General features: G+C 33.1%; 4 protein-coding genes across 7 annotated transcripts; 1 reads left to right on the top strand and 3 right to left on the bottom strand.

Annotated features, from left to right (window-relative positions):
* The first annotated feature begins 1,215 nt into the window (after positions 1-1,215).
* LOC111298132 (cytochrome b-c1 complex subunit 6-1, mitochondrial-like) lies at positions 1,216-4,906 on the top strand. The gene is made up of 5 exons (XM_022892821.2): positions 1,216-1,323; positions 1,502-1,570; positions 2,066-2,150; positions 4,428-4,517; positions 4,595-4,906. Coding segments are annotated over exons 2-5 (210 nt in total). The 5' UTR covers positions 1,216-1,323; positions 1,502-1,568; the 3' UTR covers positions 4,628-4,906.
* Positions 4,907-5,627: 721 nt separating this feature from the next.
* On the bottom strand, positions 5,628-10,745 carry LOC111298131 (protein NLP2-like). 4 transcript variants are annotated; one of them, XM_089745622.1, is made up of 6 exons: positions 10,283-10,745; positions 9,160-10,197; positions 8,616-8,663; positions 8,410-8,524; positions 7,504-8,325; positions 5,628-6,856 (listed from the first exon to the last, which is right to left on the bottom strand). In XM_089745622.1, the coding sequence occupies exons 2-6, from the start codon at positions 10,033-10,035 to the stop codon at positions 5,973-5,975; spliced, it is 2,745 nt and encodes a 914-aa protein (XP_089601748.1). In that variant the 5' UTR covers positions 10,036-10,197; positions 10,283-10,745; the 3' UTR covers positions 5,628-5,972. The 4 variants fall into 4 exon arrangements, with proteins under 4 accessions (XP_089601748.1, XP_089601747.1, XP_022748555.2 ...); XM_089745621.1 differs by having other exon boundaries at positions 7,504-8,524; positions 10,283-10,417; positions 10,529-10,745; XM_022892820.2 differs by having other exon boundaries at positions 9,160-10,745.
* Positions 10,746-16,670: 5,925 nt separating this feature from the next.
* LOC111298128 (zinc finger protein ZAT3-like) lies at positions 16,671-17,916 on the bottom strand. The gene has a single exon (XM_022892815.2). The coding sequence runs from the start codon at positions 17,787-17,789 to the stop codon at positions 16,821-16,823; it is 969 nt and encodes a 322-aa protein (XP_022748550.1). The 5' UTR covers positions 17,790-17,916; the 3' UTR covers positions 16,671-16,820.
* Positions 17,917-18,576: 660 nt separating this feature from the next.
* On the bottom strand, positions 18,577-22,569 carry LOC111298129 (uncharacterized). Its single transcript, XM_022892816.2, has 4 exons — positions 22,265-22,569; positions 19,641-20,353; positions 19,453-19,536; positions 18,577-19,011 (listed from the first exon to the last, which is right to left on the bottom strand). The coding sequence occupies exons 2-4, from the start codon at positions 20,335-20,337 to the stop codon at positions 18,914-18,916; spliced, it is 879 nt and encodes a 292-aa protein (XP_022748551.2). The 5' UTR covers positions 20,338-20,353; positions 22,265-22,569; the 3' UTR covers positions 18,577-18,913.
* Between the last annotated feature and the right edge of the window lie 243 nt (positions 22,570-22,812).

Below are 22,812 nucleotides of genomic sequence, written 5' to 3'. Positions count from 1 at the left end.
AAAACATACAAATCAAGTTTTGATTTATCAAGCAATATTAATTAAATACAATAATTATATATTTATATCATATTAAATACGGATAAAATATAAAATTATGATGTTATATTTTTTTGAATACATTAAATATGTATCATATTTTTATTTTTATCAAATTCATATATTATTTTATTAAAATTTTAAATCATATTATTTTAATAAATTTTTATATTTTTATATCATATTTAAAATTATTAAATTTTATAAAAATTTGCATAACGATAAAATATTCAATAAATAAAAAAAATGAAACAATTTTGGAGTATCAATTATAGGAGCATGCAACATATATAGAATACTATTAAGTTATAAAACAATTATAGTAACAATTAGTTAAGAATAAAACATTTTACGGAAATCACGTTGTTATAGGAAATGTTTTGTATTATTTAAGTAAAAAAAATGTGTTTAGTGCATGAAAAAAATTTTGAGTCTAACCGAAGAAAAAAAAATGAAGTACTAATAATTATTAAATATTAAGTATTAAGTACTAATATTAATTTTGTGTCTTTAAAACTAACATATAATTTAAAGTAAGAGTTTGTTATTATATATTATTAGCATAATTTTTTTTATTTTTTTAGTATATTCTAAAAGATATATGTTATTCTATTAATCTCCTTTGAAAATTTTAAAAAATTCAATGATAATAAATAAAATAAAATTTTTTATAATAATTATAATATAATTTATACTTTTGGGTCTCTAAAACTAAAATTAAAAGTTTTTTTAGCCATATTAAGAATTTCCCATTGTCCAAAAACTAATACTAATTAATAAATCTAACAATTTATGTATTTATATAATATAAAATATTAAAATTATATATTCGTATTATATTTTATACAAAAATTATATATAATAATTTGTGTCAATATAAAATCATAAAATTTATTTTTTTGATTTTATTAAATCTATACATAATTATTATGTATATTTTAGATTATATTAATTTCGTATCTATTTATAATTTTATATTTATATCATATTTTAAATTATCAGATCTATTAATCACCGGTAATAATGGTGGTAAAAACACAGCAGGTGGGCTAGTCCTCTTTTTTATAGCCCAAGTGTACACATTACTAAGGGCCCATAAACCAAACTCACAGACTATTTTCTTAAACCCATAAGCTTATATAGGCCCCAATCTCTGGCCCAGACCGGGCACCTGATGCCTAATACGCACTAAGTGCAATTCGACTTAAGCTCACAGGTAATAGTATTTTCTGCAAAAAAGGGCTCGCCAGTCGCCATTGCTGAGGTTCTTGTTCCTGTCTGGAGGTAATCTTTGTTTCTGTCGGTCAAACATCAACCTTTCCTTCAATTATTTTTCTTGATCTGTAAATCTAGGGTTTTGGGTTTAGTGGATTTCATCTTTTCCTATTTTTTTTTTTCTAAGAAATTTCACTTCTTTTTTTTTTTTTCTTCTTTCAATTTCAATATTTCATTTTCTATTTAGGGTCTCGAAATTTTACTGGATTGCTGACTTTCAGCTTTAGATTGTTGATTTGTCGACTTCGTTTGCAATGTAAGCTTATCTCTTTCCCATTTATTTTTCAAGTTAAACATGTATCTTATATCTGTATGATCATGTGCTTGCAAGTTGACTGAGTTTGATTATATATCTTGTTTAATATACATTTTCCTGATCACGTGGCAAGGTAAACATTTTGTTAGTCTATGACTGTGTATGAAGCTTGTATGGTGCATTTGTATATCTTAGTTTTTTATTCAAGTATGGTGTTGTGGGGGTGGGGGTTGTTTGTATGGGGCAACATGGACGCTACAACAGATTGAACAATCATAATATTTTGGGTTATTCTGATGAAATTATCTCATATGGTATGAAATTGGAACTAAATAAGCAATTCCTTTCTCTAATCTAACCATTCAGAGAAGTGGTGGGCAGGGCACAGGTTGTTGTGTCCTAATTACATTTTTAGTGTCATTTTTCCTCCAATTTGTGACTGCCTTTCAATACTGTGCCCGTATTTCAGTTATTTATCTTTTAAAAATATTTTAGGGCGGACGAGGAACCTATTGATCAGAAGAGGTATCTTGAAGAGGGTTGCAAGCCTAAATGTGTGAAACAACTTCGTTCATATGAGGTTTGTAATAAACTAGTAGTTTTGGAAATTTTATCAAGGTTTATTGAATCATTTTTGCCATTGTTTCAATTATTCGAGTTTGATAATTGCTGTTAGAAGTATAAAGTGGTGCTGTCCTATACTTTAATTAATAGAATTTTCGTTGGGGATTTCTGATTTGTTGTCTGCTCAAGTTGTCTTAAGCTCTTTCTCTCTCTTTCTTTAGAGTGGTTTATTTCCTGTTTTATTAATTGTTATAGTGTGTTTGTTAGGGGAGTGCTTAGCAATTTTAATCTCTTATTTATTTTTTCAAAGAATCACTACCCCTAGGGGGCGTTTGGATCGTAGAATCTTGGATTTTAGGGGAAAGTGTGATACCTAGGAAAATTTGATCCTCAGGGTTTTGTTTGATTTTCAGGGGCATTCTGTAATCAGATTCACTCATTTGATTGGGGGGAATGTTGGTTTATTAATTCATGTATAATTACCATAATCTCCTTGACAAGCTGTAGGCAACTTTTCATTTTGTTTTAATAAAAAATATCCAAATGACAAATGATGCTTTTAGCAGCAAAAGAAAAGAAAGATTTTATTTATTTTTTAATTAAATATACTCAATTACGGCGTTTAATTAGACATCAAGCCGTAATTGATGTATTAAAATATAAAAAAAAAATCAATTATAGTATTTGGAAGAGCTGAACCCCTTATTTTTTTTTTGTAAAGATTATGAAAGATTGTCTATCAAATAAGGTGTTTGTAAAAATGAAATCCCTTATTTAAATGGGCTTTGTAAATATGTTGGAAAAAGCATCAAATAAAGCGTTTGTTCAATGCCTTATTTGCCTTATTTGAATGGGTCAAATAAGGCTTTTGTTCAAAGAAACTCACACCTTATTTGAGTGTTTGTTCAATGCCTTATTTGCCTTATTTGAATGGATCAAATAAGGCTTTTGTTCAAAGAAACTCACACCTTATTTGATGCTTTTGTAAAGATTCTGGAAAAAGCATCGAATAAGACATTTGTAAAAAGGAAACACCTTATTTGAATGGGTCAAATAAGGCGTTTGTTAAAAAACGCCCGCCTTATTTGATGCTTTTGTAAAGATTCTGATAAAAGCATTAAATAAGGCATTAGTAAAAAGGAAACGCTTTATTTGAATGGGTTAAATAAGGCGTTTGTTCAAAGAGATGCCTTATTCAATGCTTTTGCAAAGATTTTGGAAAAAGCATCAAATAAGGCCTTTGTTCTAAGGAAAAGGCGTTTCTTCTTAATTGTCGCATATTAAAACTGAATTAAAATTAAGGCAATTTAAAAAAAAAAAAAAAGAAAAAAGCTAAAATTGAGTTCCAGACTTGCTTTTTTAAAGGGTAACAGATATGTGACAAATTTTTTATTTAGATCAAATTAGGAAATAAAGCAACTTTCCTTCCTAGAATCTTAAAATACCACAAAGAGAGGTGAGTTTCTGATTCTGGGACTTTGGGTACTGTTGAGAATCTGATATTTTCCCACATAATCAGATTACCTGAACCAAATGTGGGAAAAAAATACCCACCATCAAGATTCCGGGGAAAATTTTGTGGATTCCCTCAAACACCTAAATTCCATTTCTAACTCTATTGATGCCAACAAACTTTTTCTCCAAATATCATCTCATTTGCTACTTTGCATCTTTACATCGTTTCTGCAGCAATGTTATGCTGTTTCCATAAGTGTATATATGTTTTGGAAAATCCCACAAAAAGGGCATATTTACTCATTTATTTATTTAGTTATTCTTAAATCTGCCTTCCTAGCTTTTTCATCTGGTTTTCTTGAAATTTTATGTCTATTTGGACAAATGCTTTATTAAAGGAAGAAGAATATACCTTCTCTAGAGTTGATGGTTCTCTATGGGTTGATTGCATGCTCCACCCACTTTGAAACCCTGTATAACCTCATGAAAGGTGGAGGCCAGAACTAGTTATTGAGGATAAATGTGAAGTCTTTGTAATGCAAGTTGTTTTCTTCTACCGAGCCATACCCAACTCCATATTTCACTGAAAACAAGATTAAAGCAAAACCTGACAACAACATACATTGCTTGGTGAAAATGATAGGTCTGACATATATATATATATATATATATATATATATATATGTATATATATTCACTCTCAAAGTGGTTTGCCAATTCAAAATGCTTAAATTTATAACTGGACATTGTGTCTTGTAAATTCTGTTTCTTGTTCTTGTTTAGAAAATCTTCAGCTATGATTTGAATTGTGTTGCAACTTGTTACTGCTTTCCTACAGGCATGTGTTAAGAGAATCCAAGGTGATGAAAGTGGGCACAAGCACTGCACTGGTCAATATTTTGATTATTGGTCTTGTATTGATAAATGTGTAAGTACTTTTATTTGCTTAGCCTCGTTATGGTTATATTCTGTACCTTGTCCTGATATCAACTTGGTGGAATGTAGGTCGCACCAACATTATTCTCGAAACTGAAATAACTGAGCTGATGTTGTGTAACGTTAGCATCTTATCCTGCTGTTTTGAGTTCGAAAGCCAGTGATTGTTTCTGAACCTATTCATCTTGTGCCATAAATTTGAGATGCCTGCTTGGCTTATCTGAGAACTGTTAAAATTTTTTGTGTTACTGTGAAACATTTAATCATTGTCAATAAATTTGGATCCTGGGAGACATGCCTATGGCAGCAGGGCCAGAAGTGTCATAACCGAATGACTGCAAGAATTTGAATATAAATTGTGTTGATGTCAACCTTAGCCAATATGGCAGATCGACTTACTGAATTAGTTGCATATTCAACCATAATTAGTGCTCTATGCGAGGCTGGAAGGATAGATGAAGCTAAAAAGAAATTCAAAGAGATGATGGGTGAAAGCTTTGAACCTGATTCAGTTATTTTTGATACTTTCATATATATATATATATATATATATATATATATTATCTTAAGAAGGAATATGTTTGCACATACAATAATATTATGCGGTCTCCTTGCAAAAAGGGAAAATCCATGACAAGTTGATTATCAGAGGATATAAACTTGATCCTGCGTCTTTCATGCGGATGGTTGATGACTTGTGTAAAAGAGGAAACAAGCATGAGGCTGATGAACTTGCAGAGAAGATGTTGAATATGACTTCGGATGGTAAGGGTGGAAAATAAGATACATCGAAATGCAAGGGAATCGATCCGTAGAAAAGAAACAAAGCGTGGCTGATGAAGGGATTGTCCTTGTGTCATTTCTTCTTTGGCTTCATTATCTCTGGAATATTTGGTGCCAATTGCTAAACAAACAGCAGTGAACTATAGTCTTTCCTCAAAAAAGAAAAAAAGTACAAAGAATCCATTTTCTAATAAAATCATATATATAATTTCATGATTTAAGTTTGAGCATGATCTTGTTCTGAAGCAGTGATTAAAATATTTCTTTTTGTAATTTTTACTGATCACCTTTGATGGTTTTTGTTATTGGGATATTCAGCTTCAGCAATGGAGAACAGCAACATTTTAATATATATCCATTTCTCTGTAAATAATAATACATTTCATGAAGCAGTTGTTACAGTAATCCAAAATGCAAACATATGATAGCATAGCATCAAATTGTCTATTCTCAATCTTCTCAATCTCATTGCATAATTGACCTTCACCCAAACTGCTTTCGGACTAAAATTCGTGCATCTCAATTCCCTCTATTGACTAAGATGGCAAATAAATCTTGTATCATCCCTAAACAAGCTGCTAGTGCTACAGCCATCAAATTACTTACACCAGAATCCAAAATGTTGTCAATCCATACTCCATATGGGAAACTGATGCTGTAGTTATCATGGGGCACTGCTACCAAATGAACTTCCTAGACTTGGATGAGAAGTTTGATGGAGGGAGATTTTAATAGTGTGGCTTTGGGATGATTTGTATATATCTATGCACTCCTCAAGGTCAGCATCACATGTCAAAAGAACCCATTCATGGTCATCGTCCAAGTACTTGAGATTAAGTCTGCTGACATCTTCAATATTAAAACGCTTTGCAATCTCTTGTTGCAAGTCCGTAAAAACCCAACTTGGTTGCAAGCTGAACCGTATCCTAACTTCTCCAAACATAGCTTTTACTTTAAAGGCACCCCTGGCTTGTAAATTGGGGCCGTCAGTTTTTGGCAAGGAAGGTGTAGTCTCAGAATTAGGAAGCTCACCAAATGTTTTATGGCTTCGGGATCTTGCAAGCAGCTTTGGCTCCTCTTGATTCAAGGCGTTCAATTCAGCAGCACTGAGAGCTCTCTTTAGTTCTCCACCAGGTTCTTCCACTGCCAACCCATCTGCACTACCTAAGGCATTGATAGTGGTACTATGCTGTTTCGCTCCAGTGGAACAACAGGTACTTGAGCCAGAGCTGTGGCTGCATGAAGAAGATGGAGATTTTAGTGCAGCAGCTCCTTGGCTGAACATGCTCTCAAGTTGAGTTTCTGATGGCTTTGAATGGTTACTGATCTTCAATGACGAAGAAGGGCCATTGCCAGAAAAGTTCGGTGAGCTCAGTTCGGGGAAGCTTGAGTAGAACGACCCAATTTGAATGGTACCCTCAGCGCCTTGAACTGAGTCAATCACATGTTGGAGTTTTCTTAAAGAGTGGCCTACCTTCTTAATTTTTCGAGAAGGCCATCGAGTAATCCCATGCTGCCTGCATATCCTTTTCAATGTAGTGGGGCACACTGCAATAGAATAAACAAACTGGGTAAGTGACTCTCAGTGATCTGGGTTCATACTTGTGTAAACACAAAAGGAACAAACTGCTAAGGCATGGATGCCAAAGGCCTTTATCCTATCACAACAAAATGGGGAATGGTGACAGAAATGTCACAGTAACAATGTAAAGGGAGAAACCAGGCTGAAAACATCATAGAAGGCCCAACACCCGCTATTGTTTTCCCATCACTTGAACCATTCTATATATTAACTTCCTCCCCTAACTTGATCAGAAGGGTTCTTAAACAAAAGTGCTATCATTATAGACACTTTCTCTGGAAAATTATTTTTTCAGTATATCAATATCAACCTGGGTGCCTGAACTTCTGCAACACCCTATGTATTGATAAATACTAGGCTAAATCAATCTCTATCTTCAAGAAATGCAGTGCAACTGCTGCTCACCAAGAATAGATTGCAGAGAAGAGATAGGACATGGGACAGATGGATTGTTGATGCTTAAATTGTGATAATTATATGTAGTAAAATTACTCCAGCTATATATTTATTTGAAAAATTAGAGGTAGTCACTTTGATCATTAAGCAATATTTAGTTGAACATAAAGTGAAACAAGAATGTGAGGCTTCCAACTGTAATGAAATATTTTCCTACCACCAATACTCTTAGCAGCATCTTTAAGACTCCCTGCAAAGTACTGTCGAAGAACCTGCAAGCTGATTGTCTTCTCCATCTTGGTTCGTCTCTTCTCACCTGCTCTTTTATCGGCTAAAATGTGACAACCACCAGAAGAAGAGAAGCCACCACCATCTCCCTCAACACTAGCTTTAGTTCCAGCATTTTGGTGGAGCTGCCCAAAATCTGAAAGTACCTGCTTATTGTATGATTCTAGCTGAGTGTCTTCCCAATGAGTTGTGACCTTGAACTCTTCTTTTGGTTCTTCTCTTTGATATTCCCATGAGACAGAAACACCTTTACCTTTCTGTTGGGCATCCATCATGTGGGCAATCCATGGTGACTCCTCTGGAGAGTTCTCCTTCGAAGAAGGAATCCTAAATTGAGTTTCCTCTTTGTCTGATCTCCCATCCGAAGCAGCTACCATTTCCTTCACTGGCAGTATCACTACTTCCTCAAGCTCTTTGTCCACAACTACATGCAAACTCTGGCAAGCCTGCTGCATAAAACTAGACAATGAGTTGAGCATCTGCTTTTGTGCTTCGCTGTCATGGCAATCTTTTGGCAAGAATAATTCCAAAACAAATTCAACTGATCCAGTAAAAATGCTTTGCAGTGGGGTAGCTATAGCACCACGCAATCCAAACATCCTAGCATGGTGAGAGAGAGGATAGTTTGTCTTACTGAATATGGTTATATCTGTTGTAAAACATTGTTTGTTTGTTGTGAATGCTCTGCCAACTATTCCTTGGCCTCTGAACAGGTGGTGCTCAGAGCACGCCTCAAGGAAGTCCGAAAAATCTTCATCAGCCACAACACAAGCAGAATCAACAGTGGAAACACAATGATAAAAGTTCTTGTCAGAATGCCGACATCCGCTTTTACCTTGATTTAGGCATGGAGCCCATGTCAGAGCCAAAGGCAGTTTATATGTCTTGCAGACAGATCTTAGAGCCTCAGTTATCTCAGGCAATGCTGCTTGACACAACTCGTTGTAAGCCTGTGAATATAGAGGTCTTCTTGGGTATCAGAAATGAATAATAAAAATTTCGAACCGTCAAAACTATAGTTTGAAGATAATATTCTTTTACCTTAACATTAGGAGGAGTGAAGTTATGTGAGCTCCTCAGATCAACAGCCTGCGAACAGATATGCTTTGTTTATACCAGAATATGAAGAAAAAAGATGCTACTATAGCTCACGGGTGAGCAAAGAGTAATATTATAAACAAATAAATGACCATTGGCACTTCTGAAAGGTTTATTTATTTATTTATTTATTTATTTTTCTTTTCTAAAAGTGAAAAGTCAATTACTAAATGAGGCATACAATGAAGTTTATAATTATTAAAATGAAGAAAAATAAGAAAAATGCATATTCAGGTGCAATATGAGTTTAAAGACAACTTTTATAGATAAAAACATGTCCTAAAATTCAATATACAGGCTGCATACATTGTAGTTAGTAATTACAATGTTAAAATGAACCCATGAGGTTTGTTCCAATTGCTGCCTTTTCATCATAACTTTCAACCACCAAAAGTTAATACTATAATCTTAATAGATCTTGAGCGGTTTACTGATTCAACTATCAGAACCTCAGATGATAAACAAAGAAGAAGAAGAAGGAGAAGACCTCAAGAGCTTTGCAGACGTGTTCGAGTTCTGGGTGATAATTGATCTTTTGAGTAGTTGTGACAATCTCAACAACACCCAAGCAAGTTCCACTCGCTCGTTCAAAAACAGGAAGAGCAAGAGATCCACCAACATTATACTTGTGTGCAAAATTAATACGTGGATATTCATCACTTCCGAAGAAACGAACATCAGGAGTCCATTCAGGCAACTTCTCCAAAAATACACGGCCAGGCAACCCAACTGACTCCTTTGAATCCTCCTCAGCTGGGAAGTTATAGGATTTGGAGACATCTCTAAAACTTTCAAGACTCTTGCAATTTGTATTAAGAGAGTATGGCTGACCTTCAGTAGTAAGAACATGTTTGCCTTCTCTTTTTACAGGCACCCAGATTTGGATAAGGACATCCCTATCTTTTGTAGATTCCTTCAAATATCCAATAGCCTGCATTAGTCTCTTTTTCACAGATGAAGAACCGGATTCTGGTTGAGGCCCAATCCACCATCTACTGCCCAACTCAGTGCCTTCAACCATAAAAGTTCCAGGTTGTGACAAAGACGAATCATTTCCAACAGTAGCCCAGTTTTGGGATTGACTTTTAGAAAGGTCCTCAATTTCGGTATCTGTCTCTCCTTGATGCATTTGATGTGAGTTTATGCTAAAAGGAACAGTATTAGACCCAGATACAGGCAAGCAATGAGAAGGGTCATTCAGACCACTAGATGTTGAAGGACCAGGCTGCATAAAGTTGAATCCATCGCTAGTCTCTAACCAGCATCCTTCAAGCAAGAGTTCATCCATAAAATCCAAATCCATGGCCACATCAGAGAAGTCCCCGAATGCAGAATTTGGTGTAAATCCACCATCACCTTCCATGTCGAAAACGCTTCAAAATTTTGGTTCTACTAAAAGCCTATCTATATTACATCCGAATTGCAAACACTATCATGACCCGAAACACAAAAGCACAGTAAAGATGAAAAACAAAAAGAGGAACTTCCAGGAAAGATTCCTTTTGCCAGTATCCAAAAACCCAATCTGTCCAAGGCGCAGAAACATCGTCAAGAAAAACTTGTTTTGATTGAACTGCTATCAGACATGCATTTCAGAGGAAGAAACCTACCACAGTATCCTTAGTTATTGTAGTTTTAAGCAACTCAAATTCTAGTTGACTCCAGAAAATGATTTCCACAACTCGAACGTCAGCTTTCCCATACAATCACAAGCATCATCCTTTGAATTTGTACTATCAATAATTCTAAACTCCCCCTCAAACAAACACAAATTAAAACTTGTATTGGTAGAAAAAAAAAAAAAAAAAACCCCACATACAACGAAGTAAAAAAAGAAGGAAAAGAAAGCGACTCACTTTACAAAGAATCTTTGAGAAAAACCCAGTTTGGTACTTTGGGTTTCTCTGTCTGTGTACTATAGACTAGACTTTTAGTGAAGCAATCTAAATCTAACAAAGATGTGGCTGCGAATGAAAGCTCCCTGTGTTTTCCTTCTTACAATACCCTAAACCCCATCACATAAAGGCCAAAAAACATGAAGAAAACAAAGTACAAGGCAATTTGCTTCACAGTGATTTACCATCAGTCTTTGGTGGTGTTTTTATAAATTATAATCCCTGGCTACAAGCGTGAAGAATCTTCTCTCCGGGAAAAACATAGGTCCCACATCAACAGCCAATCAGATTTTCTCATTTCTCAGTCCTTTATACGACGCCAAAAAGGACAAGTTTTGCAAAGGAATTTGTACAAAACCTGAGACAAATAAAGATGAAAAAACAAAACAATATCTGGGTTTTGCTCCAGATCTTCTTCAGACATCAGTTGATGAAAAAGGGAGGAGAGCTTTTCTCAAAGTTTGAAGCTGAAGCTAACGTTTGAATTTGTCTTTTTTTTTTCTTAAAAATTTGGGTTATGTTGGTTGTTTTTTAGCCTGCTCAGATTTTCTGCAGTTTGTTTATATTTATTATTGGCTGAACTCTTTTTTTTTTTTTTGCGTAGTTTTTGTATTTTTACATTTACAGTAATCTTAATCATTCACCAGACATAGCATGTCTTCATCATTCATGGAATTTACTTGTCTTGCACGAATGAATTTACATGGAATAGTGACATCATGTACAAAATTGATATGTCAAACAGTCGGACAAAACCAATATAAGTGAACTAGTAATAGAAAAACATTAAGCTTTTCCTCTGAGCAATCCAGTTTTTAACACATTTTCAGATTTTATAAGCTTTTGCCTACAATTCCAAAACCCTTTGGAAGTTAAAGATAATCAATTTGCGAAGGGTCGGTTCAGTTTTATGCAGAAAAGTTGTTTTAACTCTGCAAGTGGCTCTCAAGATATCGGGAGGCCATGACCTCTCCTCTCTTCTCCTGTTTTGCTCGAGTTGCCGCATCCAAGCAATGCATTAGCCAAAGATTAATATTTTAATAATTATAATTAATGTCTTATTAAGCAGTTTAATTATGTATGTGGAATCCTCCTAAGTCATGACTTGTGATTCCAAATTCAGCAGAAAATAAGGGTTCCTTGAATCTGATTGCTTGAGCTAAACAGGCAGGGCCTGCCCATGTTGCTTTCCAGGACACAATAAAAATTTTAACCACAAAAACTAAAATAGTTTATTAAACTAAAATATGTATACTTGAAACAAATTTGGGAGCCCCCATTGATGACTTCATCTGCAAGTCAACATCAAGGGTTTGATGTATATTTGTTGTTTTTGAACCATTTTCCAACCTAGTTGCTGCCCCAATAGCCCTTTCAGCCACTTGTTTATTTACATGGACTACAATAATAAGCAATAGTATTTTACTAACACCCCCATATATATAGTAATTTTGAATTCAAAATCCTTAGAAAAATGTGAGTTACATATCAATGTTTGTAATAAACAAATATACTTGGTTTCTATTAATTTTTTTATATAAAAAAAGTTACAATTTAAGATAAAAAAAATACAAATATTAAAATTTAAAATTTAAATACTTTATGTAACATGAAAATGATGTTATATTTTTTATTATATTTTTAATTACTTCGATTTGTCATCGAAAGTGAAATAAATTGTTAAACAATAGCCAACCTACGACAGCATCTAAATGCTAATTCAACTCACTAAATTTTGCTTTTTGGGGTGCTTTTTCACCCATAATTTATGTCAGTTGATGTGGTGTAATGCAAAGCTTTCTAATTAATTATGATTAAAATACACAAAAAATTCAATTAAAATGGCGATTAATTAAGAGATACAGATACCCTTTCGTGCTTTCCACCCAACTCTTTTGTAAAGCCAAATTATTCTTGATTGTTGTATTGTTTAATGATGGATCTGTTGAGGCTGACCTCGTTCGCTTCTTTCGTCAATTGCAATTTTATATCTAATATTTCTATATGAAACTGTTGCCCTTTTTTATTGCAAAATTCCTCTTTGTTTTTTTGAGTTTAATTCTTCCCTAATGTTGCGCAGGCTTAAATACAAAGTGTACATTAAACGTTAGACAGACCCAAATATAAAATATATATAAATCATAAGATCATATTAAATATTAAAATTATAAAGGTGATTACAATCATGTAGCATTTCATTTTAGTTTGATTGATGAACGCTCCGATAATATTTATGAAAATTTGTATTTAACATGTGAAGTATTATCCGTTTTGATTTAAATGTGTTACGATTTTATCTATAAAAAAATATTACAAATTTAAATTTAGATCTTAACATATATATCATATTATATCTACACATTATTTCAATGTAAGATTAGAAGCATCACAATCTCTTCACTTTTAAAGTTTGATGTATTTGTTAAACCGAATTCAACCATAAAACTAAAATTACACTAGACGTTGAGATTTTAAAAGTAACTCTTATCGTATAGTATTTAGTAACTCTTATAATTTTATCATATAGTATCTAGTGACTTTCATAATATAATATAAATGATTATTTTAATACAATTTATGAAGACTTATATTTAACTTATGAAATATTATTCATTTTTATTTTAAAATTTTATAATTTTATTTCGTAAAAAATATTTTATAAATTTAAATTTAAATCTCAATATATATATTATATTATATACACATATTTTTTCATTAAGAGTCCACGTAACACTATCAAATGAAACCTTAACATGTAGCATGAAGATGCAATTATTAAAATAAAAAATAGAATATATTTGAGTTAGTGATCGCGTAACGTATAGCCAAATCAAAGTCAAGTCTACAATTTCTAATGAGTAGTTTAGCCAGAAAAAGTAAATAAATAAGTTAGTTTTTGGATTGCGGGAGCAAATAGAATCAATGCAGATACTAAAAAGGGGTTCACAGTGGATATTCCCCAACACATTTTTTTTAAGAAATTTAATGGAGATTCTCCTCATACATATAAAGGAAGTTTGTTTACCTTTTAAGGTAATGCTGAATATTATTTTTAAAATTATCACAATAATTTAATTATTATAATAATTAAATCATCGTAGTGATTTGATATAATATTATAAGTAATTATATTTGATATTATATAAAATATAAATCATATAATATAAAACATCTAAACTAACTTTTAAAAAAATTTAATATTTATTAAATCAATAATTTATAAAATAGTTAAATATTATTTTATAAAAGTTATAAAGAATAAATCAATTTTAATAAAAATAATTTTAAAAAATTATTAAATAAATTCATTATTCTTTTTTCTAATCAATAGAAATTTATAACATAAAATTTTTTTAAAATAAATGATTAAAAATTTGAATTTTTAAAATTTTAATGGCCAACTTTTTGAGGATAATATTAATTATATTTTTGTGAGGTAAATTAGTTACAAAATAATATTGAAAATTACTTTATTATGATGATAAAATTTTATCATTCTTTAGGTTGAGAATGAGATCATTCTCAAAGCAATGACCTTATCATTCTAGTGATTTAAGGTTATTATCACAAATGGTTTTCAAATTCCTACAAAATAAAATGATGCAATTATTGAATACAGATCATTATAATTTTTAAACAAATCACTTCGTATCAAACACTTTCTTAATTTTAATGACGGAGATGACCCTATGAATTATAAGGGTAGGTATATCTGATGTGGGGTTGAGTTGGAGATGAGGAATCCATCAGAATTATGAAAGCATTACAAATATATATATCAGATGAGCCTAAGTCATGACAGTTGTTTGTTGATTGAATTGTTCAAAAAAAAAAAATTTACTTTTCTAGATAATGAACCTTTCAAGTGCGCAACACATCAGAATTCTGGTAAGCTATGAATATATAAACTCGTGAATCTAAAGAAAAGAAGCTTAAAAGGGAAGAGGGGAAAAGAGAGCACAACAAATCTTCTATAACATTGGATATTTGGTATTTAAGCTATAGGCTAGATCATAGTGGATGCTTCACAAGTTCCTGTCAAACACAGTCACATGCACTGATTGGATGGAGGAAAGATACCAGGAGGATTCATATTGGATTCAAATTCATTTGGAAGATACATGGAATCAGACAAGAATCATTGACATCTACTCAAGCAAATTGCACATGTTAACAATTCCAAGGATTAGATCATCAGATTTACACTTCAGCCATCTTATTTATTAAAACAGATTCTAGATGGAGAAGGAATTAACCTATATCCAATGGACAGGTGAATCATTTAAGTGTTTGAATGGAGTTATTTTGGGATGAGTTATTTAAAAATTTTAAGTTTTTCGAGTTAGACACTTAAATTATTAAATTTTAAAATCAAATTAATTTCATTTTACATGGAGTTAGATAAATTTAAGTTATTAATTTTTTTTATCTTGAATTTCGATATCTTTTGACATCTATATATCGTGCACACACTCTAGAATTTCATGGGCATATGATGGAGATTTGATTGAAAAAACCGTTGGTGCTTGATGAATAACTTGTATTTGATTAAAGAATTTACTTATTTGTATGGAGCTCTGATCTCATAATATTTCTAAAAAGATAAAAGAGAAAGAAGATTAAAAATAAAAATAAAAAATATTTTTTATGTTTGTATTCTGACATTAAAAATCAAAATAATATTAAAAAAATAATTAAAAAAATTAAGAATAAATTGAAGATGTATGGACACTCATATTTTTAGATAAATGATAAAAAATTATTAAAAACTAATAAAAATATAATTGAGTATTAAATACATCAAATCAATCTAATAAATCAAATCGATATAAATATCAAAATTATCGTTGTATTTCTATTGAAGGCTTCTAATATAAAAAGAAGGCCATTATACATCCTCAACACCGATCTTTCTTCAGGCTGCAGACATTCCTCACCATGGTAATTGCAAAATTTTGTAGGCTATTAATAACATAAATTAAATCCAAGAATAGGCAAAAGTCTATTGGGTAAGTGGATGCTATCACAATCATCATCATGCATGCGGCTATAATAAATAAGAAAATGAAAATATTTTGTAGGTGGGCAGGGCTAGTGTCTAGTAGAATATATAGTACTTATATATTTCTATTCATAAATAATTGAACCAAGCCCTGAAATTAATTTTATATAGGCGAAAAAGTGGAAACCATTTGTAAAAGTCAAAAAAGAGCTGCCCATAATGTAAAGAGGGAATGAGAATTCAATTTGGCTTATGTATCATGGTGGAGACATGGGCAAATTCCACTTTACAAACTACAGAGAAAAATGACTTGATTTTTATATAATACACTGACCGAGGCATGATCTTTCCTTCTGTGATATTCTTCTTCCAATTTACAAACAAAATAGAAGGATTTGCAGCAACTTTAGATTTCACCTTGAAGATTCACATACAGTTAAAGCAAATATAAATAACAGTTTCCTGTGACACAAATCAACCATGATTCTGCCAGAATTTTATATCCCATATTTTGAGGTCGACTGTATAAAAGACCTAATAAGAGAATTATGTTAAAATCCTGTCAGGTTTTGAGCATAATAAAGTATATAGTGCCAGCCCTTTTTTTTGACTTATTTCATTTAGCTGCTTAAGCATGAGAATAGCATATGAATTTATGGCTCCATATCCAATAATTCAAAACCTTTTGCTGAGACAAAAGCTTACTGAAGCTTTTGATTCAAGAGGAAGCACATATATAGTGGTCCAATATTCTTCTCTCTTCTCAGACAACTATAAGAATGTTGACTTTTAAGACAATGGTGATATGCAGAAAAGTTGGGTGATCAAGAAGTTGATCACAAGAATCTTAAAAGTCGAATTGCCGCAAATAATGATCAGATTCGAGCTGTGTGGTTGAAAAAAAGAAGATAAAAGAGTGGACCAAGTCTCCAAAGATTCTATCATTGAGAGGGATCAATGTAACAAAGCTGCTCTGAACTCAGGATTATTTCTATTCATAGTGGAACATTGGACCAACCAAAGCAAAGGGAGTGTTGGGATGGGAGGATTGAAAACTATTATATACTTACTCTGATTCATTCGATTTCATAAATCAAAGAATTAACCAAATAAAACTGAAAATGTTATTGAACAAAATAAATACACTGTCAAATATCAGGTAAACAGAATAATTCTAATCCTAGGTTACAAGTCACATACATACAACTTCAGCAAAGATCATGCCTGGGAAAATGAGAATTCAAGCTTTCTTCAGAGACCTAACCTCAAATCCAAAGCTAGGCCTGAAGAATAAGAAGAAGATGTATCACTTTCAACAGGAGCAGGCAAATTCAGGTCCAAACCGGGATCTCCCCTTGCTGCCAAAAGGTTGAGCCCTTGGTTCATTGATGTTTCATCACCTTTCTCCCAATGGCACCTCTTATGCCCACCTAAGGCTTGACCACTAGAGAACACCCTCAAGCAAATGCTGCACTTGTGCCCCAAAACCATCATCACCTTACTATTGTCTTCCACATTTTCTTTTAGAAAGCCATCATCATTGCCGCTTTGATCCTCAATCACATAGCCGTCGTCACTTCTTGTTATTGCGAAACAACCCTTCACATTCTTGTGACTAGCCCTGTGGCCACCCAGTGCTTGGTGTGACCCGAAAACCTTCTTGCAACTTGAACATTCGAACCGGAAATTTGCACCCAAATTTGCCCCAAAAGCACCATTTTCTTGAACCCCAGGTTGATAACTTGTACCACATTCGCTCTCACTAGCAGCAGCACCTTTAGCCAGCATCAACAAGGATGCTGCTATCTCATGATCCTCCTCAGTCATCAAGACCTCGACATTATTTGTCTGCTTAACAGGAGAAACAGGCCGGCGATAATCAGGAGGGGGGTTAATTCCACGCCACTGTCGCTCAGGGTGACATCGCATGTGTCCGAAAAGTGCTTTCCATGACCAAAACCTCTTCCCACATTCAGTACAAGGCCGCGTAATCTTTGGTGCACCAGGGTCAGGTTTTTTGGTATATTTAGGCCTGGAAACGGTGCTAGAACAAGTTGGGAATTGACCAGTGTCGATCTTTATCAATTTGGACCGTTTCTTGCGGGGATTCGGATCATAATTCACAGCATGGCTTGACGAGGAAGGCAAGTCCGGGATGTTACGTAGGCTAGGAGAAGAAGGGAATCGAAACCCAGGATCAGAATCAATGTTTACGTTCATTTTCAGAAAAAAAAAAAAAAAAATAGCGAAGAGACAATGAGGAACTGAAAGAGGAAAAAAAGTGTAAAAATGTTGGATGTCTTGCTTATGTAGGAGAGTTGGCAGTTACTAGATTATGGGACAGGGAAGTTTTGAATTGGGCGGTTTTTTTCAGTTGGATGTTGGAAACATGGGGTGGTTACCTTAGCCTTAGCCATTACCGCAGGTTATGCTTCAGTGCTTTTACCCAGCATTGACTGTAACGTGCATATTCTACTATTGCAGCCTATAACTATAAGAATGAGATCTTTTTTTTTTAATTACATGAGAATAAAAAAAGTGATTGCAAATGTTAGCATTCGAATTTAAAACCTATTGAATGTCACTTGACTTTGATCATGGCTATAAATTCAATGGCTCATTGGTTCAATGCTATATTTAGTCCAGGACTAACTTGCTTCCAAAGCTATTAAAGATAAAGCTAAGAATCCAATTAGTATTGCTGATAAGATTGTTGATACGGCTTTCAATTGAAGCATTTCTGAGGTTGAAAATTTGATTTACAACTCCTTGAAGATCAACATTCTTATCCTTTTAGGATGCTAATCTAGTTTAGCTTTCACCCTTGTTCTGTTCATTCTGCTGACCCTTCACATCGTAGCATTGGTATTTTACTACTTGCAGATTACTTCATTTCTTTTTGAAAAAAAGAAAAAGAAAAAGAAGCAAACCATGTTCAAAGATAATTCTACTAATTTCATAGTTGTTCAATGACTTTGCTCTGAGCTGACGGCACAAGCTAGAGAAATATACACAGAAGGACATGAATAGAATCTTCAGCATTCTTAATCCCAAAAATTAAATAGATAAGAACAGGAAAGACTAGGGTTAGAAGCAGCAACTTAAAGGATCATTTCAGCACCATATGACAGTACAGCTTGAATTTGATACTGTCCATAGCCTTTGCTAGGAAAAATACACAGAAGATATTCCGAGTTGAAAACTACAGTAAATACCAGATAGCCAGCACGTGACCACTGCAGAAAAACTAGAAGGAACAACCGAATAAGTGTGCATGTTTGTGCACCCAGGCTCCAAGGATAGGTTACAATTTACAACACTCACTACCATGAACTTGATGCCTTTCATTTGTACGACTGATCTGGTTGATTGGAGGGTGCTTTGGCCAATTTCATAGTTTTTCCCAAGACATTTAAAATGCCAACACGCTGCACCTCTTTTGCTGTAACAACAGGGAAAAGAAAAAGAGATTAGGTTATATCTGATCCCTGCTTTATAAAAATAATAATAGATGCTAAAGGATTACACAAGCATAATATGAATGCCATTAATTCAGTGCCTGTGTAAATAACGGTCAGCTAAACAAAGATTATGGAGCTCAAGTTGCTTCGCAGTTACAACTGCTTTGTTGCTAAAAAGATATGATAACAAAATAGGATATATTGAATCTAGTAAATCACCAATTAACTGCAATGATGGTATGCTAAACAGTATACATTGGCATCATAAAAGAAATGACTCTGTTTAAGCATATTTTTAAATCTATACATACATGCATACCAATAATTTAACCAAAATGGAAAAAGGCACCCCTCCCCTCCCCCCCCCAAAAAAAATAATAAAATAAAACAAACACACACACACACACACACACATATATTACCTTCCTCCAGTGACAGCTGAATTGATCTTTTCTCCAGCTCAATAGCATGTCTGCTGAGTTCAACTGCAGAGAGAGATCGAAGCACTGACAAGATAACAAAAATAAACTTGTAAATAAGTATTATAAGAATTTTGCAATCAAAAGAGTAGAATATGGTAAGACTGATTCATTCAAACACATGGACATACTCTGGTTATAATCCTCTTGATCGGATTGGTCCAATTTTTTCAATGCCATCTGCAAATGATAATACCGCTCTTCCCAGTGAAGTTTTTTAATTCCCTTTGGACTATCCAACAAAGGGGCAGCAGAAACAATTGGAAGTTGATTGGATTCTGGGGGCGCTAATCTCATAGCAGACTTCCCAAGAGGAAAAGGTACTGAAGGTTTGGCAGAAGAACTTGTCAAGGAAGTCATTGGGAGTGGTGCAAATGCTGGAAAACAAGAAACTTTTGGCTTCTTTGTTTGGGATTTTAGTTGGTTAATTTCCTCCAGTTGACCAACTTGCCTCAGCTGTTGGCAATTACTTGAGCTGGTACTGTCAGAAGCACTGCTTTTGCCTAGTTCTGCTTCAGATTTTCTACGGACATAGACAAGATGCCCATTTGCAGCACTTGGAGATTGGCAGTGCGAGGGGCTCACAGGGCATTCAGGGGATGGTCTCTTAGTCCCAGAAACCTTAATAGGATTAATAACAGGCCCTCTATCTTTAGAAAATAGGAAGCTTCCTGTGGTGTTGGGCACGATTATATTTTCGTTCTGCAAATCCCTCAATGGTGTCTTCTTTGCACCAACTGGAGGTTGCTTATCACAAGTGGGTGAGTTATTTTCTGGATTCCGTAGTCCATATTCACTGAATTTGGATTCTATTGTTTGCTGAACCATCTGATAATGTTTGATTCTGGTAAAGGTAATAAGAAGATCATGATCATGATAACAGAATACTAAATCACATGGTTCTTAAACTAAAAAGGGAAAAACAGCTTGTTGGAGATATAAGTTCCGCAACCCGAATGACCAATTATAGCTTTGTGGCTTCTAATACAAATTGCTTTCCATAATTGACCAGTAAGAGCCCAAACGACCAAATAAATTGTTCTAGATTTAGGCTTCAACTGAAAATAACTATTAAGTGAAATTAAGCAACCCAAAGCTGTAATCAGTACCTAATAATAGATCACTCAGGAAAATGGATGAGATCCCTTAAAGCAAAACCAAGCAGACCACGGCATAAAAAATTGTGACAAGAAAACCATTAGAGCAAAAGGTGATGAAACCATACAAAACTTCATAATTTTGTCAGCCATTTCTCATGACAAACATGATGTAATAATAAATTCACACAAGAATAGACGGTCATTTTTTAAATTGATATGTAAGACAATTCTATGAACGATACTGTAAATGGTAAAAGAGACAGAAATAGAATAGTACCAATTTCATGAAATGAAATTTTATAATCTTGATCGCATTTTGTTTATCACATAACATGTACCTTTCCAACCTTCTCTTCATGTTTGGGATTATACACAATGGCCATTCAGAATATTATGAAAGAAGAAAGTATATGAATGATTTTCACAAGCTAAGGGGTTTTCATGCAAGGAGTTTGACCTTAGGCAGAACATAGCTCAAGGGAATTGAATGATGTACAGTTTAGAATCCCTGACACAATTTGTGATTATGGACGAATAACAAGGCAATTCAATATTAAGGAAAACATGCTACGTCTTGCAAAAGTAGGCCTCTGTTTTTGCTTTTCATCTTTGTTAACTAAAGTTCCCGAAAGTACATCCTCCCTAATTAATGTTAATAGAAGCCACATTGTTTTCTCTCCACATTGCAGATATTATTTCTCATTATGATCAAAAGAAAAGGAATACTACACTTAATATTACCTTGTAGAAATAGAATTTGTTTAGCTAACAATAACAAGGTACCATCCTCACCTCCTTGTCAAATTTGAACTAGTTTTGTCCGATTATGGAAATGAAAATTGTTAATTACTGCACCTTAAAACTATTAACACCCACCATAGACAGTGAAGGTATTACTCTGGCTGTAATTTGGAACCAAATTAAAAACGAAACTCATATCATTTGACAATAAAGTATACACTGAAATTCATTTACAAATGAATCCTCATGTTTAAAATCAATAATTTTTCCAAATTCCAAAAAAGCAAACTATAGCTTTCCAATAAGCTCCATAAAATTTTATGAAATTCATTAAACACCATCTAGTTATATTATGAAACAGTGAATGCAACGTAACACATACATTCTCCATGCATTTAGGTTCAATTTTCTTTTTACAGGGATAACAAGCAAACTTGGGATTAAAAATGTAAAACAATTAGGTTATTTTCATTCACATTGAACAAAGAATATTTTAACTCAATAAATCACAGAATTGAAGATTGCATCAACAAAAAACAGAGATTAAAAGACATAAGCAGACTAACAACTGTATTCTTTCATTCTCTTTTAATTATATCAACAAAAAAATGTCAAATTGACAAAAATTTAAAGGTCCAGTATGCAGGGTTCTTCATTTAACACAAATTAATCAACTTTTGGGACATGGGTTTCGTAAAATGCATTGAAAAAACGATACCCATTGAATTAAAATACAAAAATTTTCACAAAAATCGAAATATTTATGCAATGCTGTCAAAGTTAATCGTATTTTAAACGCTCAAGATTACCTAACAAATAAAAAAGAAAAGGCAACAATTAAGGAAAATGAACCGCAATAAATGAGAAATATGGCCAAAATATTGAATCAAAACAGAGTTAGACAACACATTTACCTTAGCTCATTGAAAACGCAGAGGAACAGAGAAAAAGAGAGAAAGATCGGTTTGAAAAGCAAAGAACTTCGCCCTGCCTCTAACAAAGTCGCTTAATTTACCGTTTAGTCCTTTGTACTTTGTACTTTTTATTTTTTTTAGTTTCCCTCATAGGGAAAATTACAACGCTATACCCTAACCTTTGGAGCATTTACATAATCCCCCTCCCTCCCCCCCCCCCCAAAAAAAAAAAAAAAGACAAGAAAATTAAAGATAAAAATCAAACAACAATACATTTTTTTCGCTTTATTTTTCTAACATTTGTCAATATTAAGGTTCCCTTTAGTTAAAAGTTAAAACATGCTGTGGAAAATTCTCAAAAAAAAAAAAAGTTAAGGACAAAATGAAAAATAAAAAAAAAACAAAAGAAAAAGATTAAAGAGATAATACTAGTGAAAATGAAATATAATTTGTCCCTTATTCTTATATTCCAAAAGATTCAACATGGAGACCAAGACAAAAAGGATTTACAGATCTAAAAAAAAAAACTGATAATGAAAACGAAACTT

The sequence above is a fragment of the Durio zibethinus genome, chromosome 16 (genome assembly GCF_047325235.1).
Source record: "Durio zibethinus cultivar Kanyao isolate XHJ-2024 chromosome 16, ASM4732523v1, whole genome shotgun sequence".
NCBI classification, from domain to species: Eukaryota; Viridiplantae; Streptophyta; class Magnoliopsida; order Malvales; family Malvaceae; genus Durio; species Durio zibethinus.
This window is presented reverse-complemented; position numbering and strand designations above follow the sequence as displayed.

What these genes read in the sequence shown, in the direction of transcription:
- LOC111298132 (XM_022892821.2), top strand. An exon ending in AACAACTTCGTTCATATGAG is followed by an intron (nt 2,151 to 4,427) that starts GTTTGTAATAAA and finishes GCTTTCCTACAG; the next exon opens with GCATGTGTTAAGAGAATCCA. An exon ending in GGTCTTGTATTGATAAATGT is followed by an intron (nt 4,518 to 4,594) that starts GTAAGTACTTTT and finishes GGTGGAATGTAG; the next exon opens with GTCGCACCAACATTATTCTC.
- LOC111298128 (XM_022892815.2), bottom strand. Translation starts at nt 17,789, where the DNA reads ATGAACGTAAACATTGATTCTGATCCTGGGTTTCGATTCCCTTCTTCT.
- LOC111298131 (XM_089745620.1), bottom strand. Translation starts at nt 10,035, where the DNA reads ATGGAAGGTGATGGTGGATTTACACCAAATTCTGCATTCGGGGACTTC. An exon ending in TCACTCCTCCTAATGTTAAG is followed by an intron (nt 8,525 to 8,615) that starts GTAAAAGAATAT and finishes CTATATTCACAG; the next exon opens with GCTTACAACGAGTTGTGTCA. An exon ending in TGCTGCTAAGAGTATTGGTG is followed by an intron (nt 6,857 to 7,503) that starts GTAGGAAAATAT and finishes ATTCTATTGCAG; the next exon opens with TGTGCCCCACTACATTGAAA.
- LOC111298129 (XM_022892816.2), bottom strand. Translation starts at nt 20,337, where the DNA reads ATGGTTCAGCAAACAATAGAATCCAAATTCAGTGAATATGGACTACGG. An exon ending in TCAAGAGGATTATAACCAGA is followed by an intron (nt 19,537 to 19,640) that starts GTATGTCCATGT and finishes TTATCTTGTCAG; the next exon opens with TGCTTCGATCTCTCTCTGCA. An exon ending in TCAGCTGTCACTGGAGGAAG is followed by an intron (nt 19,012 to 19,452) that starts GTAATATATGTG and finishes CTGTTGTTACAG; the next exon opens with CAAAAGAGGTGCAGCGTGTT.